The sequence below is a fragment of the Belonocnema kinseyi genome, chromosome 9 (assembly GCF_010883055.1).
Source record: "Belonocnema kinseyi isolate 2016_QV_RU_SX_M_011 chromosome 9, B_treatae_v1, whole genome shotgun sequence".
Classification (NCBI taxonomy): Eukaryota; Metazoa; Arthropoda; class Insecta; order Hymenoptera; family Cynipidae; genus Belonocnema; species Belonocnema kinseyi.
In genome coordinates this window covers 112,119,542-112,134,926 of record NC_046665.1, presented here as the reverse complement: position 1 = coordinate 112,134,926, position 15,385 = coordinate 112,119,542, and the positions used below count along the sequence as shown (strand labels likewise).

General features: G+C 31.8%; 1 protein-coding gene across 1 annotated transcript; it reads left to right on the top strand.

Moving 5' to 3' along the window:
• Positions 1-746: 746 nt before the first annotated feature.
• Positions 747-14,932, top strand: LOC117180849. The gene is made up of 4 exons (XM_033373386.1): positions 747-801; positions 1,753-1,910; positions 12,690-12,893; positions 13,021-14,932. The coding sequence occupies exons 3-4, from the start codon at positions 12,693-12,695 to the stop codon at positions 14,626-14,628; spliced, it is 1,809 nt and encodes a 602-aa protein (XP_033229277.1). The 5' UTR covers positions 747-801; positions 1,753-1,910; positions 12,690-12,692; the 3' UTR covers positions 14,629-14,932.
• Positions 14,933-15,385: the final 453 nt, after the last annotated feature.

Genomic DNA, 15,385 nt, shown 5'->3' with positions numbered 1-15,385 from the left:
TAGAGGATAGAGTGAGTTAGAGAAGAAAGGATTGAAAATAATAGACAGGTATTTAGATTAACAAAGACAGAAAAAGATTGAAATGAATAGATAAAAGATGTGAGATAGAGAAGAGGGATTACAAAATATAGACTAGAATTTAGATTTAGAAAGAGATAGAATGGGGTAAATTATTTCTATCTCTTTCTATCATAAAAATTCAAAATTATTCATAAAGATAGGATCTCTCGCTTTTTACTTCCATTAGGGTGTGAAGAGGGAAATTTTTTAATTTTTTATATGTTTATTGAGTTTAAACGAGTTAATTTTAGTTTTTAATTTTTGTTTAATTGACGTGGGACACATACTTTAACACTAGAATGGTTAACTGGGGTAATACGTTACCCCATTCAAAATTAAAACCCACAACTTGGTGGTACAAAATACGTACAAGCCGCATCTCCTACGGCGACCTCCATATTGGTTACCATGGCAACGCAGAGACGCTTTCCGGTCTACGCAGCTTTACAGGAGAACGAAAAAACGTTCTGTAAAATCGGAATCACCATTTTAAGATAAAACAAGAGTACACTCCCGAGCTGAAGTATTTCTGATATGAGGCCGAAAAAGTTAGCCAGTTTAGAGGAAATAGATTCCAATTGGAATTGGAGTGGGCTCTGCCAATTGAGATAAAAAATTCAATTTTTGGTTTAAAAATAAATTAATCTATGCTCCCGGAATATTAAATTTGTGAATATGGGTCAACGAAGTTTTACGTAAAAAAGTTAACCAGTTTCATGAAAATTGACGGAGGATGCTGACGTGAGAATTGCACAGGTTTTGAAAATAAGTTTGCGCTAGCGATTTCAAGTAGAATTGTTTATTTTATAGAAAAATAAATATATGCTTTCGAGATATAGGCATTCTAAATGAGAATTAAAATATTTTGATCCAAAAAAGTTATTGAGTTTGGAGGAAATTAAATTTTTGTGTGATGGTGTCGCGGTGTAACAGACTGTGTTTTTCGCTTTTTTGACCTTAAAAGTAATCAAATGTGAGTATTTTTATATTTAATTAAATATTACCTGAAATAAATTATTTTCATGAATAAAAACTAAACTAGTTACATCACAAAATCTTCGTATTTAAAAAATAAATTATATTGGAAAAGTTTTCAAGTTTTAGGTTAGGACGACACTGGCATTTTACTTCTAATAAATAATTTTTTTTTATTTTAATTAATACGAAACCCTTAAGAAGATAAATATTACTTGTGAAAGGTCAGAAAATTACAAAAATTGAAAGAATACGCTGCGTGAGGTCATAAAAAGTTTTTATTATAAAAGTATATTTCGTAATGTATTATTATACAAAAAGTATAACAATAATAGTCATCATCATCATGATAATCACAATGATTAATAATAAGCATTATAATTAATAATTTATAATTGCTTTATTTACTATAATTAATGATTTTATTAGTATTAATTTATTATTAATTAATTATTAATGTTTATAATAATTTCAGTAATAAAAAACACAATAGAAGATAATTTGTAAGCTTTCTTCGTTCTTTCCAAAAATCGACAGTGTGCATATATTTTCATTGAACTTTATACGATTATTTATAAGACTTTTTTCGAGTTTTTCCTGCAAATCGCAAATGCAACATTGAACACGCTTTGAACTTCCCGCTTAACATCCTTTTAAAAATGGAGCTCGCTGTACGAATCCTTCCGGGCCATCTTATTGGTACATTTTTGTTTTTAGTTGCGCGTAGCGATACCATAGCTTCTTGGATCATGGATTAACTAAATGGCAGTCGACCTCCGTTATTAAGAGTTTTCCTGTAAGTTTTGTGTCGCAGTGAATATCGATTGGGGTAACGCATTACCCCAGTAAACAATTAAAGTTGGAGAATTGTCTCGGTAAGTAAAGTTCAGTTTTTTTGTTCAATCGATTCAGTCGGATGTTTTAAGTATGAATTCAAAAGTTTAAAGTGAAAATAAAAATAGCAAAAAATGAGGTATAGTAAATATTTGCATTGAAAGCATCATTCAAAACTTTTGAGCATTCGGAATTTGAGAAATAGAATCACTATGCTGGAAATTAACAGATAGAGATCCTATATTTTTTAACAATTTCGAATCTATGATAGAAAGGGATAGAGAAAATGTTTCCCATTCTATATCTATTTTGTCAATCTACCCAGGAAAAAAGAACCTATAGAAAGCGAGTCAGTTTGAATTGCGTATCTGTCATTTACAGGTTAAAAGAATAAAAATGCAATCGGTTGAATGAGACTGAACAACCTGAAATAATTCCTATGAGCATTCTATTATTCATTAATGTGCATATATATTATACATGAATGGGTTGAGATTCAATATGAAATGGAGTTCTTAAGGGCATGTGACACAGCTAAATACCTATATTGCCGACCTCACTTTATCAGTTCACTGAATGTTTTTTTGAACCTAAGAACTTTTTTTCTAAATAAAATATCGAGCTGAAACTTTGGGAAATGTATTAGAGAACAATAAAGTACGTTTAGGTACTGCATCTCGGTAGGAACGTCACTGAAAATTATTTTATCTTTTTTTTGAACGTCGACATTTTTTGAACGTTCGAACTTTTTTTATACATAATATATCGGTCTCAAACTTTGTGAAATGCAAGAACCGAAAGAAAACTACGTTAAAGTAAAAGGCTTAATAATAAAAGATGTAAAAAAATATATTTCAACAATCAATTTCTACGGCATCAGCCGGTAACATTGTACACGAAAATACGAAACCTGGCGGCCACTAGAGGAGGTTCTAGAGGGTTCGTATTTTCGTGTACAACGTTACCGGCTGATGCCGATGGAATTGATTGTTAAAATATATTTTTTTACATCTTTTATTATTAAGCTTTGTACTTTAACGTAGTTTTCTTTCGGCTCTTGCATTTCTCAAAGTTTAAGACCGATATTTTATGTATAAAAAAAGTTGGAACGTTCAAAAAATGTCAAGGTCCAGAAAAAAGATAAAATAATTTTCAGTGAAGTTCCTACCAAAATGCAGTACCTAAACGTACTTTATTGTAATCTAATACATTTTCCAAAGTTTCAGCTCAATATTTTCTGTACAAAAAAAGTTCTTAGGTTCAAAAAAATATTCAGTGAGCTGACAAAGTGAGGTCGATAATATAGGTATTTGGCTGTGTCACATGACCTTAAGGGCATGTGATACTTAGAAAATTGTCGATTTTACCAGTTTTAGGTTCCCCCGGCTTTTTCCCTAGAATAATAAATATTTTTTCTTAAAAATTTGGGAAATAATAGCGAACATGCCAACGGACGTCCCCACACACTTTTTTTGTAAGTTAATTCAAAAAAGTTTTAATTTAGCAAAATGTGATTAATTTGCATAGCGCTTAGGAAATAGTATCGATTTTTTCAGTGTTAGATTCCCCCGGCTTTTTTCCTAGGATAAGAAATATTTTGCCTTCAAAATCTGGAAAATGATAGCAAACATGCTAATGGACGTCCCCACACACTTTTTTTGTGTTTTTTTATCAAAAATTTTTTGATATTTCTAACAACGTGCGTGTATATTTCGAGGTTATGTGTGTTACAATTCACCTGAGGGTTACTTCCAAACTACACAATATTTTTGGCCGAAAACTTTGGACTTACAAATAAACATAGTAACTAATCTCCCGGAACTAACCTTGTTTGCAGACAATCGACAAAGTTTATTCCATAAATAATTTCCATATTATCGAAAAGGTAGAGATGAAAAACGACGTAACCTCAAAATAATGCATATGCATACAATTTTTATTTGGCACAATTATTTATTTATTTTTTTTTGTTATTTTCCCTCAAAGAAGAGTCCGGGGACGTCCGTTATGATATTTTATAGCATCTCCGAATTCAGTTTTTTTAAATTTTCATTTCTGTGGAAAAAAGCCGGGGAAACTGTAAGTATCACATGCCCTTAAAAGATCATACCCAATGGTAAAAATACGATGCGTACATAGCAATTTTCAATAAGCGTGAATCTGCCAATTGTAGGTTACCTCAGGCTGTGTTCAACTGAGTGGACTATGCAGATTAAAATTTTAAAAAATTAATTGTTTCGAATGAGAAGTATACGGTAATAAATTTGAATAGTACAATGCTGATTGATCAAAAATTACATGACTTCAAATTAAATAATATTGTAATATATTATAATTGATGCGACAATTTATTTATAGTCAATAATTATTTAGTTGTAATTCTCTTTTTAAAGTAGTTTTATTAAATTATCCTGTAAAGGAATTATAAGATTTACACTGAATTAAGGGCCAGTGACATTCATCTTATTCAGTGCACATGATAATGGCTGCAGGGAGTCCACGTGTTACAAACAAACTCCGCATTTCGCTTATATCCATTTGCATCACAAACATCCAAATGTTAAGACTTTCAATACCCGCATTTTTGGTCAAAGTAATTTCGATAAGATAAAACGAGAGTGTTAGTTTCTGTAAATTTAAGATTCATATATGGTAAATGTGAAATAAATAAATAAATTTTTAACATTCTGATGTGGTATGATGCAAATATGTCAAAAAAATGTTCAGCAAAATCAATTAAAATGCCTAAAAATAAATATTCTGTAAATAAAAATAGACTACATGTATGCCAAGATTTTCTTAAAAGTTGCCAATTGAACTATTTTTTAATAAATAATTTTAGCTATTTAAATTAAATTTGTTTTATTTAGATTAATAATTTTTTATCAGAATTATCGTTCCTCTATCGGTTAATGCTGATTCATAATCGCTACTGAATGGTTCCGAGAAAAAAATTACGTTGCCGATTAAAAAAGTTGATTTCTCATTCAAAACTCACTCCTAGGGGCGACTATCTGGAATTCCAGTGACAGATACGCAATTCAGAAGACCTCAAAACCCATTCAAATGCAAGTGAATGGATTTTTGTTTCCTGAGTAAATTCACGTAAATCTTTTCCAATGCACTCTTCTCTATATCATCCTATCCTTTATCCATCCACGTCAACATTATTCTATCCCTGTCAATCTATTTTTTCCCTCTAACTTTTTAAAGTGATAACTTCTTATAGCACGGTGTGTATTTGCAAAATTGGGATAAACGCTTCCGGTAAGAAAACTTGCATTACAAAGTTTTGGGAAATTTCATGCATCCAGTGGTAATGTGAGAAATATTGAATATTTCTATATCCCCTTTTTGTCCTCTCGGTTTAACTCTTCACAACTGTATAAGTTATCTCTTAAACTTAATCCCTTTCTGTAGCGCCCAAAATATTTTTCTGAATACTTTTGCATACCACAAAGCAACAAAGAAATAGAACAATTTCTATTCCTTTTAAATTAGAATATTTCGCTACTTTTGTTTACTATTTTTCGAATAATAATGGGGTAAAAAGCTTTTTCAAACATAGGATCGCTCATTTCACCAGGATCAATTTCCATATATATGGCTGTAGTTAAAAATAATTTTTATGTCATGATTTTATATTTTTTCAAATTGATATCGGAAAAAACGAAGGATAAACTTTACCATGATTCCGACGTAAAAATTACATAAGACAAAAATTAACTTTAAAACTTTATCCCTCTAAAAAATTGCCTGCAACAAATTGTATCATTAGTTTTGTCTGTAATTTGAACAAAGCGAATATTTTACGATAAAGAGATGTATTCTTGAATACAACCCTACTAGATTTTGCAAGTGGCATGCTTTTGGATCGCATCCTAATGCTTCAAACCAGCCATATCCGACTCCCTGACCTTTTGTACAGCAGCTGTTGTCGCTTACAAGTTCCACCTGACGCGTGAACGCATTCGCTAGCCACCAGATAGCGCGTCATTCGTCCTGTTCCAGGAATTTTAATTTATTATTCTGGTTTTTTTACTCTTATTTCAGTTGCTTTAGATTCAGATCGCCTTCTCGAATAAGTAAAAGCAATTCCGACACGAGAAGTGAAGGATTATTAAAGAATAATTTAAGGCCATGTGACGAGTCGGTTACGTCAACAGATTACTACCTTACCGCCACTTTTTTTATTTCCCGACTTAAATGTACAGGAAACGCCACAGCGAGTTGAAAATGTGTAAAAGATTATTTTTTAAAAAATTTTAAAAATGCTCTCAATTTTTTAATTTTGGTTGGAAATGTCTGCTTCACAAACTTAGCATTCATTTTGGGAACCTTACGAAGTGTATCAAAGGCTGACTTGATTGGACAAATCCTTCAAAAGCATGGACATAGGAAACAAGGGACTAGGCATGCCATTGCGGGGGTGATGCAATGAGGGGGGAGGTCCGCCACCTTTTGATGTCCCGCCACAAGCATGGTAGCGCCCACATGTTTATATTTTCATGCAGTTTGTCGGCAAAAATGCTCGTGCGCATAATCAAATGGCACATCGTAAGATGGCGGCTCTCCCCCCTCATGGAATTCTCCCCTCTCCCGTGGATTCAACCCCGCTCGCCCAAGTTAGGATGGCATGCCTAGTCCCGTGTTTCCTATGTCCATGTTCAAAAGTTAGCGTGGCTACAACATTTAGGTAACCATGCATACAAACAGACAGACTGACAGACACCGATAAAATTTTATGATTTTTGGATTCTGTGAGTGCCGAAACGTAAAGATCCGTTAAAAACCAGAGATCGAAAATTTGGTCGGTTAAATTACACTCCCATGAATGGGAATGTAAAAATGGTTACACACATAAGTTAACAAAACAGGAAATGTCAGTATTTTATCTGCACACAAAATTAATGTGATAATTTATGATTATAAGCAGTATTTTGTAAAACTTAAACAAGAATTATTTATTAAATTATAAAAACAAAATTTGAGTTGTTTAAAAAATGTATTTTAGAAAAAGTATCTCCTTTTTACAGGAAAGTAGGTATGTTTTGTGCTTTGTTTTTTAAGAACTCAACATTTTTTTTAATGGTCAGTAACTTTTGACCTAATTGAGATATTTATTGTTTACTTTTTAGATTTTATAGCGTTATTGTCTTTTTTTGAAACCCACTAAAAAAATATATATAAAAAGCTTCAAAATTAATAAAATAGCGGTAGTTTTTCTGAAAATATGAAAAGTTGCTTTTAAAAAAACCATTTATATCTTTTTGCCAATTTTTTTGTTAATTTTTAGTTTCATAATAAGGATATTTTGTGAGTTTTATGCTGACTAAAGAACTTTTATTACCAGAAGATTTTTTTTTTCTTATAAGCAAACGTTCTAATTTTTCCTATAAACAGCAGCAAATACGAAAAAATGTTGAGTTAATAATTTGCACGTCTAAAAACGTTCTATGAAAATGACCTGTTGCTCTTCTGCGATATCTTACATCGTTTGCGAGGAAAATTCAAAAATAACATTCATAGGAAAAAAGAATTCCTTCGGACTCAAAAATGGTTTAGCCAGCATAAAGCTGATAGGGTGCCTTTCGTATATTAGCAGACACTTTTCAAAAGTATTGAGAAGAATAAAAAGGTGGGATTTTCGAGAAAATATTTTTTTTCATTTTCTCAAAATTCAATAAAAAAAAGAGTTTCTGGAATACGTCACCTTTCCATTCTTCCCAATATTTAAACAAAGCCTCCTCTAATAGAAGAAAGACATCATATCAGCTTTATGCAGGCTAAACCATTTTTCAGACCGGGAGAATTATTTTTTTCCTTAAAAATGTAATTTAACTGATACTATTAGTTTGTAAGTTCTGTAAAGTAATAATGTAATGTCTGCAATGTAATATATTTCGAAAAAATGTATTTTATTCCTTGAAAACAATAAATGATGCTAAAAGCATGTGATTAAATTAAAGAAATATTTCTTTTCAATTTTTATTCGCTTATTATTTTGAGAAAAAAAATTTCTCGTTATTAAAAACTGAATTAACAAAATTCAAAACTGTTAAATTCCTGATTTATAATGCTAAGAAAATATTAAAATACTATTAAATTGGATAATTTCGGTATCCAACTTTCTAAAATATTGTTATATCATAATTTTATTTTGTTACATTTTTTATTGTAATATTTCGTTTTTCCTTAGGATTTTTATTTTGTCAATATGGTTCCGACATCCGATTTATTATAAAATTAATTTATATTTGTTATTTAGAATTTTTATTCTTCATATGTATTACTTATTAAATACTTGTAAGCGACAACTACTTTTCTCAATAGTGGGATAGTGCTGCTTCAAACGAAGATTGTGTTTTTAATTTATTTGAGGTTTTGTTTAGCAGCTCCGATAGACTTTGAAAGGGATTGGAATCTTATTATTTTCGCCGCATAATGAGGTTTAAAAAACGAAGAACACAAAAGGCATTCTTAGGGATTCAAAATGGATCCACTGGCTGACGGTTTTAATCCCTCTCCCTTTCTATCTCATTTTTTTCTATCTCTTTGTCAATCTAAATTCACGTTCATCGCTTTCAATAGGGAGCTTCAAAAAAGAATGTCATACTTTTAGGCTGGGGGGGGGGGGGGGGGGGGGGGGGGGGGGGGTAGTCGAATTGTGACAATCTAAGCCAGACGCAATGTGACAATGGAGGGGAGGGGGTCGAAAATTTTCCATTAAACTGTTGCATCCTTTACGGGATCTCTCATAACCTCTTCTCTATCTCATCCTATGCTTTATCTATCCACGTCAATACACTGAAACCCCATTTAAGTTTACTCCTTCGAAACGAAAACATCTCACTTAGGTTTACTCGGGTAGGGCTACTACCATCATTCTCAACATTTGAAAGTAAACATAAACAAAAAGTAACGCGTGAACTTAAACGAGAGTGAACTCATCCGGGCGTAACCTTAAACAGGGTTTCAGTGTTTTTTTCTGGCTCTCGGTTAATATAAATTTCATCTATTTTTTCCAATGTCTTCTTCTCTATCTCATCGCATCCTACGTCTATAAACGTTTATCTTTTTCGATCTCTTTGTCAATCTAAATTAATGTTCTCTTTCCTACTTTTCTTCTCTATCTTATCCTATCCTTTATCTCTTCATGGCAATATTTTTCTATATCTTTTAATCTTAATTTCTGTCGCGTCTATCTATAAATTAAAAAAGATAGATGGGAATTTAGACTGATAGAAAGATATAAAAATATTTAACTGAATAGAATTGACAGGACGAGATAAAGAAAAGGATTATGAAAGAGATAGACGTGAATTTACATGAACCAAACAATGGAAAAAGATAAACGTTGATAGATGTATGATACAATGGGATAAGAAAGAGTCTAAAAAAGATACACAAAAAATTTTAGATTAATCGGGAGCTAGAAAAATATTGACGTGGATAGATAAGGCATAATATGAGATAGAGAAGAGAAGATTAACAAATATAGACGTTGATAGATGTAGAACACGATAAGATAGAGAAGAGGAGATTAAAAAAATAGAATGGAATTTAGATTGACAGAGGAATAGAAAAATATTTACGTGGATAGATAAAGGATAGGCTAAAATAGAAAAGAGGGGAATGAAAAAGGAAGACGGAAATTTAGATTTACAAAGAGGTAGAAAAAGGTTGACGTGGATAGAGAAAGGATAGGATGAGATAAGGAAGACGGTATTGAAAAAGATAGAAGTGAATTTAGATTCACAAAGAGATATAATTTATTGATACGTTTTCTCTATCTTTATCATAAATAAGTGAAATCAGTATTCACGCCTATTTTGGGCAATTTTCGACACCCCCTCCTCCTCTTTTACACCCGTTTATTTAGTAATGGACCCCCCCCCCACGAACGTAAACTGCCTTTAGGTAAAACTACGTGACACTGTGGTGAATGTTATAAACTAAGAGAGGTAAATTTTTAATTCAAAATGAAATTGCTAAACTTTTGATTTAAAGAATAATGTTAAATTACTTTTAAAAAACGAACTTTCTACCAAAAATTGATTTTTTTTTTTACAAAACTATTGAACTTTCAAGACAGAATGATAAATTTTCTATACAAAACAGTTTTATTATCAAATCAAAAATATGAAATTTGGATCGAAAGGTTGATTTTATACTAAAAACGACGAATTCCAACAAAATACAAAAACTCTTAATTTAAAAGTTGAATTTTTAATTAAACTAAATTAATTTTTAATAACAAAAACTAATTTTGATTAAGATAGTTCAATTTTAACAACAAGTTGTATTCTCACTTTAAAAAGAACCATTTTCGACCAAAAATGTAATAGGAAAATTTTCAATTATCACAGTAATTTTTCAATAAAAAAAAGATTTTTTCAACAAAAAGGTTCAATTTTCAACCAAAGTGACGAATTTTTGACTAAAATTTTGAATCGTTACCAAAAAATGCATTTTCAAGGAAGTAGCTCGGCTTTAAAACCTAATTTTTAAATTTTTAACAAAAAAAGATTAATTTATTGCCAAAAAAATACTAATTTTTAAGAATTCTCAACCAAAAAGTTAAATTTTCGACTAACCTGACGTTGTTTTTCTTTTAGGTGGTTTACATTAAAGATTGAATAGTAATCTATTTTATCAGGAATAATTTTATGCAAAATAACCATGAAAAACATTCACAGTTGAAAACAGATTTCCAAACTATCTTACTTATCGGCTCATTAGAGGCAAATATAACCAAAAGAAAAAAGAGGGAAAAAAGGGACAAAGTTAACCAAAGCCAACCTCTCACTTTTTCCTTTCTCCGTTATTTTTATACTACTAGAGAACGAACATGTATGAAAAATTGATATACTCGAAAAGAAAATGTTCGATTAATATTAATAAAAAATGGATCAATTTTAATATTACCTATATAAATTTTCTTGAGAAAATGATTGTTCTATAAAAGAATTCATTTTGCTTTAAAGTTCGAAAAAGCTACTTTAACCAATCAATAACTCTGTCCCATACTTCGACGTATCTTAAGAGGTCCCTTCTTAAATCAATAGCTTTATTACCTTCTCTCTTTATAAATAGCATCTCTATCAATTCTCTTTTTTTTCTGATTTCTTTCATGATAAAGAATTTTAATATCATTCCAATTGAAGTCATGACCATATGAAAATTATTTTCATGTTCATCTTTCCTAAGCCGATATAAGCTGCATTGGAATCTTTGCAATCAACCTTGTAAATTACATTTTCTAAAAATTGATTTAAAGATCTTTGAGATTTTCCCAAAATATTGAAAGAACAAGAGTGTTAAATGTTTTATAATCATAGCTATTAGTTGTATTTTGATTATTGTTCACGTTTTTTATAAAATTTATTCTTTTATGCACATATTTTTCAATAAAACCAAAAGTTTAATGGTTAAGAAAAATAATTTCTTTACATAGTTCAATATTTTTATTATGAAAAACCGAATTTGATAATTTAAGGGATCTATCAATCAAAATTTTAACAACTCCTATCTTGTTTTAAATAGAGTGATTTGAAAGAAAACTAAATGTTCTTCTTGAGCAAATAGTTTTCCTATCCCAATCTGTTATAACCTGTCTCATCATTTTTAATCAAAATCATATCAAGAAAATTTAATTTAATTTCAGTTTCAATTTCAACAGTGAATTGTAATCTTGGATGTATGCTCTTAAAAGTATTTAAAAGAATCTCAACATTGTTTCTATGTACATTATGTGTTGAATCATCTAAATATCTTGCATTAAAATTCTATGGGAGTACCAAACTTTTGTTTGTAAAAATTATTATTATATTTGAAATATGCAGAATAAAAAAAAATTAATAGCGCCAAGAAAATGTTGTTTTAGGAATTTTGGTAATAATTTTAATCAAAGCTCGACGTTTTTTTATGGAAATTTCAACTCTTTCATAAGCGATGTTAGGAAACATCGCTATTACATCAAAAGACTAAAAAATATGATTCAAAGTTATCCAAAGGTACATTATCAATTATAACTTTAAAAAAGCATAACTATTTTTATTGACGTTTTTTAGACTTCCATTGATTTTTTAATAATATTACTCAGTAACCCTTCCAATTTTCTAGTTTGAGAACCATACAGTTGAAATAACAGGTCGTAAAAGATAATCAGTTTTGTCAGTTTTAACTAGTCCGTAGACTAATGAAAGAGTATATGTAACTCGTATCAATATCACATCTTTCAATATTATTACCTAAACATTATTGGTTCCCATTCTATCTAAAATTTTGAAAGTTCCTTTTTAAAGCATTTTGGTGGGATTATTTTGAATCAATTGACAACTATCTTCATCATTAAAGATATGTATAACATTTTTTGAATATCAACGTCTCTATAAATCGTTACTGGAATACTCCCTTTATCTGATTTAGTAAGTATTAACTCTTGATGATTCTTCAAGCAATTTTTTTGTAATGAAACCCTCATTCAATTCTATTTCTAACAAAGTTTTTAAGTTATCGTTATATAAGAAATCATTTGATAAACCCATAAATTGTAATCTAAATTCAACAACTTTATTATTAGGGATTCTCCTAACATTGGATGCAATGTCTTTAATAATTTCAAGTAATTTTAGTTCTATCTTTTTCAATCTTTGTACTTTCAGTAGGGTGTCATACAAAGCTGTAGCCATCAGATAGTATAATTATTTCTAGTGCTCGATTTATTCCTTACTGTAGAAGGAATATTTTCGGAACTTTTCAGGTTGATTATTTACATAAATATATAATTGCAAGTAATAGAATCAAATTTTGTGCAGAAAATGTCCTCTCGCTACCAAGCGCGCAGCGTGACTGCTGTATCAAAAACTTTGATTCAAGTAGAGCAAAGCTTGGCAAACGACCAACCGTCAGATGACGAGGAAAATAATGAGGAAGCATACACTGATGCTGAATCGGAGGAAGACGCTGACGATTCAACATTTGAAACACCAACAGAAGTTGGTTATCAAGAAGAGTCCGAGGTAAGAGATATATTTCTTGGTTCCTCGAATGTTTTGGTCTGATCGAAATTTTTAATTATTTTTGTTACTAATAGACAAAAGTTTCTTTTTACTAAAATTTGTTTTGCAACTCTAAATTTCTTTACAGACTGAGGATGCGGATATTGATGGACCATCACCCAGTAAGCGAGGAAGACCCGCTTCCCATACAACACATGTCTCTTCACAAGACCGTAAACCGAGTTTCGTCACTGGAAAGGATGGCCACCAATGGTGCACCACAGCGCAAGAGGGGTCTTTACATGATCTGAAAAATGTGACGACGTATTTGCCAGGACCCATCGGAGAAGCAAGAACAGTTAGGAGTCCTCTCGATGCATGGTCTCTACTTTTCACTGATGCACTCCTGAAAAAAGTGGTTCGTCATACCAATGAAGAAATTCATCGATGGCGTGACGATGTCGAATCCGAAGCTGTCTCATTACCAACTTACAATGACATGAATCTGTGCGAATTCAAAGCATTGATTGGACTTCTCTACTTTTCTGGTCTACAAAAGGCATCGAGTACAAGTTTAGAAGACTTGTGGTCCCACAAATTTGGTTCTATCCTCTACCGATCCGCTATGTCACTGAAAAGATTTAAATTCCTCCTGCGAATGATTCGCTTTGATGACAAGTCAACGAGGGCTGCGCGCCGCGAAACGGACAAGTTGGCCCCAATCCGTGAGATATGGGAGGAATTCATTTCTAACTGTACGCGGTATTATTCACCATCCTCGTACTGCACCATTGATGAGCAATTGCTCTCCTTTTCAGGACGATGTGCTTTCAAAGTCCACAATCGCGCTAAGCCGGACAAACACGGTATGAAAATTGTCATGCTCAATGACTCGCAGACATTTTATATGCACACTGCGGAACCGTATGTGGGGACAGTAGAGAAAGAAGATGCAGAAAGCGTACCATCTTATTACATCCGCAAGTTGTCGGAACCGCTGCATGGAACCGGGCGCAACATCACATGTGACAACAGGTTCTCATCTGTGGACATTTTTGACACAATGCTCTCAAAATACTCCATGACGATGGTCGGCGCAATCCGGAAAAATGAACGGCAAATTCCAGACAGCTTCAAGAGCGCAGCGCCTATAAATTCCTCGACATTTCTCTTCGATGAAACGAAGACTCTGGTGAAATATACACCAAGGAAAAACAAATTCGTCCTGGTCATGTCCTCCTTTCACTTCATTAAAGAAGCAGATCAGGATATGGAGAAACCAGCTATCGTATTATTTTATGATAATACAAAAGGAGGCACTGATTTTTTCGACCACATGTGTCACGAATACAGCACAGCAAGGAAGACTCTTCGATGGCCTCTACGTTTCTGGTTTGGAATGCTCGATCAGGGAGGAATTAACGCGATGGTCTTGCACAATTTCAATGGTGCGAACGCAAATCTGATTCAGCGAGAATTTCTGAAAGGACTTGTAAGTGGACTGATCGAACCACAATTACGGGTACGGGTCGCTATTTCGACACTTCGTCGGGATTTGCGGGTGTCAATCGAGACCATCCTCGAAGAACAGGCACCTCCGCCAAGGAGTGCTCCAGCAGACAAAAAAGTGGCGCGGTGTGTTCTGTGTCCTCGAGTCGCGGACAGAAAAGTGAGAACTTACTGTGAACGGTGTCATCGTCCAGCTTGTGAGGAGCACAGGGTTGTTGTGTGCTCTAATTGCTCCGTTGTAGAATAATGGACATTTTAAAGTATTATTTAACTCTCAAAGTGCATGCATGGCCAAAATCACGGTAAAGTGCATCGTGGGTATTACAGACCCTAGCGTATTTAATCATGTATTGCTTAACCCCTATTGAATATTTTGTCATAATAAAATTATCTGATATAGTTTAAGGTATCTTTTGTAAGAAAGAGTGGATTTTATAGCCATTTGTTTACTTTAAGGTTGTTAAAAAAATTATTGAAAAAAGTGAAAAAAATGGGGGTTTTACTTTAAAAAAATTTATGACTATACTTTTGAAATGTGCACTTTCATAAAAAAAAAATATATTGCAACATGGGTGCTTTCAAAAAAGATATTTATTTGCACAGTTGAAAAGTCAAATTTATGATAAAATCATGAATCAGATTTTTTGCTTTTAAATCAATTTATTATTTTAAAAATTAAAGAACTTCGACATGTAATACTATAAAAATACAAGAAATGGAAAAAAGAGACATATATAAGTGTATATTAACAATTATATTTTATTCAACACATCCACAGTCTGATCTCGCATGGCGCCCTGTCGTAAGTTATAAGCCATCTACAAAGAAAAAAAATATGAAATAATGGAAAAAAAAATTATTTTACTTCATGTGATATACTTACGTTAGAAACTAAATAAACATCAATAAAATTTCAACAACAAAATTGGATCCAAAATTACTTTTTACTCACTAAGGGCACACTGGGTGTTCTAGACCCCATGATTTTTTTAGCTCCTGGACAA

Coding starts and splice junctions, on each gene's coding strand:
- LOC117180849 (XM_033373386.1), top strand. CDS start 12,693: ATGTCCTCTCGCTACCAAGCGCGCAGCGTGACTGCTGTATCAAAAACT. Junction 12,894..13,020: donor GTTATCAAGAAGAGTCCGAG/GTAAGAGATATA, acceptor ATTTCTTTACAG/ACTGAGGATGCGGATATTGA.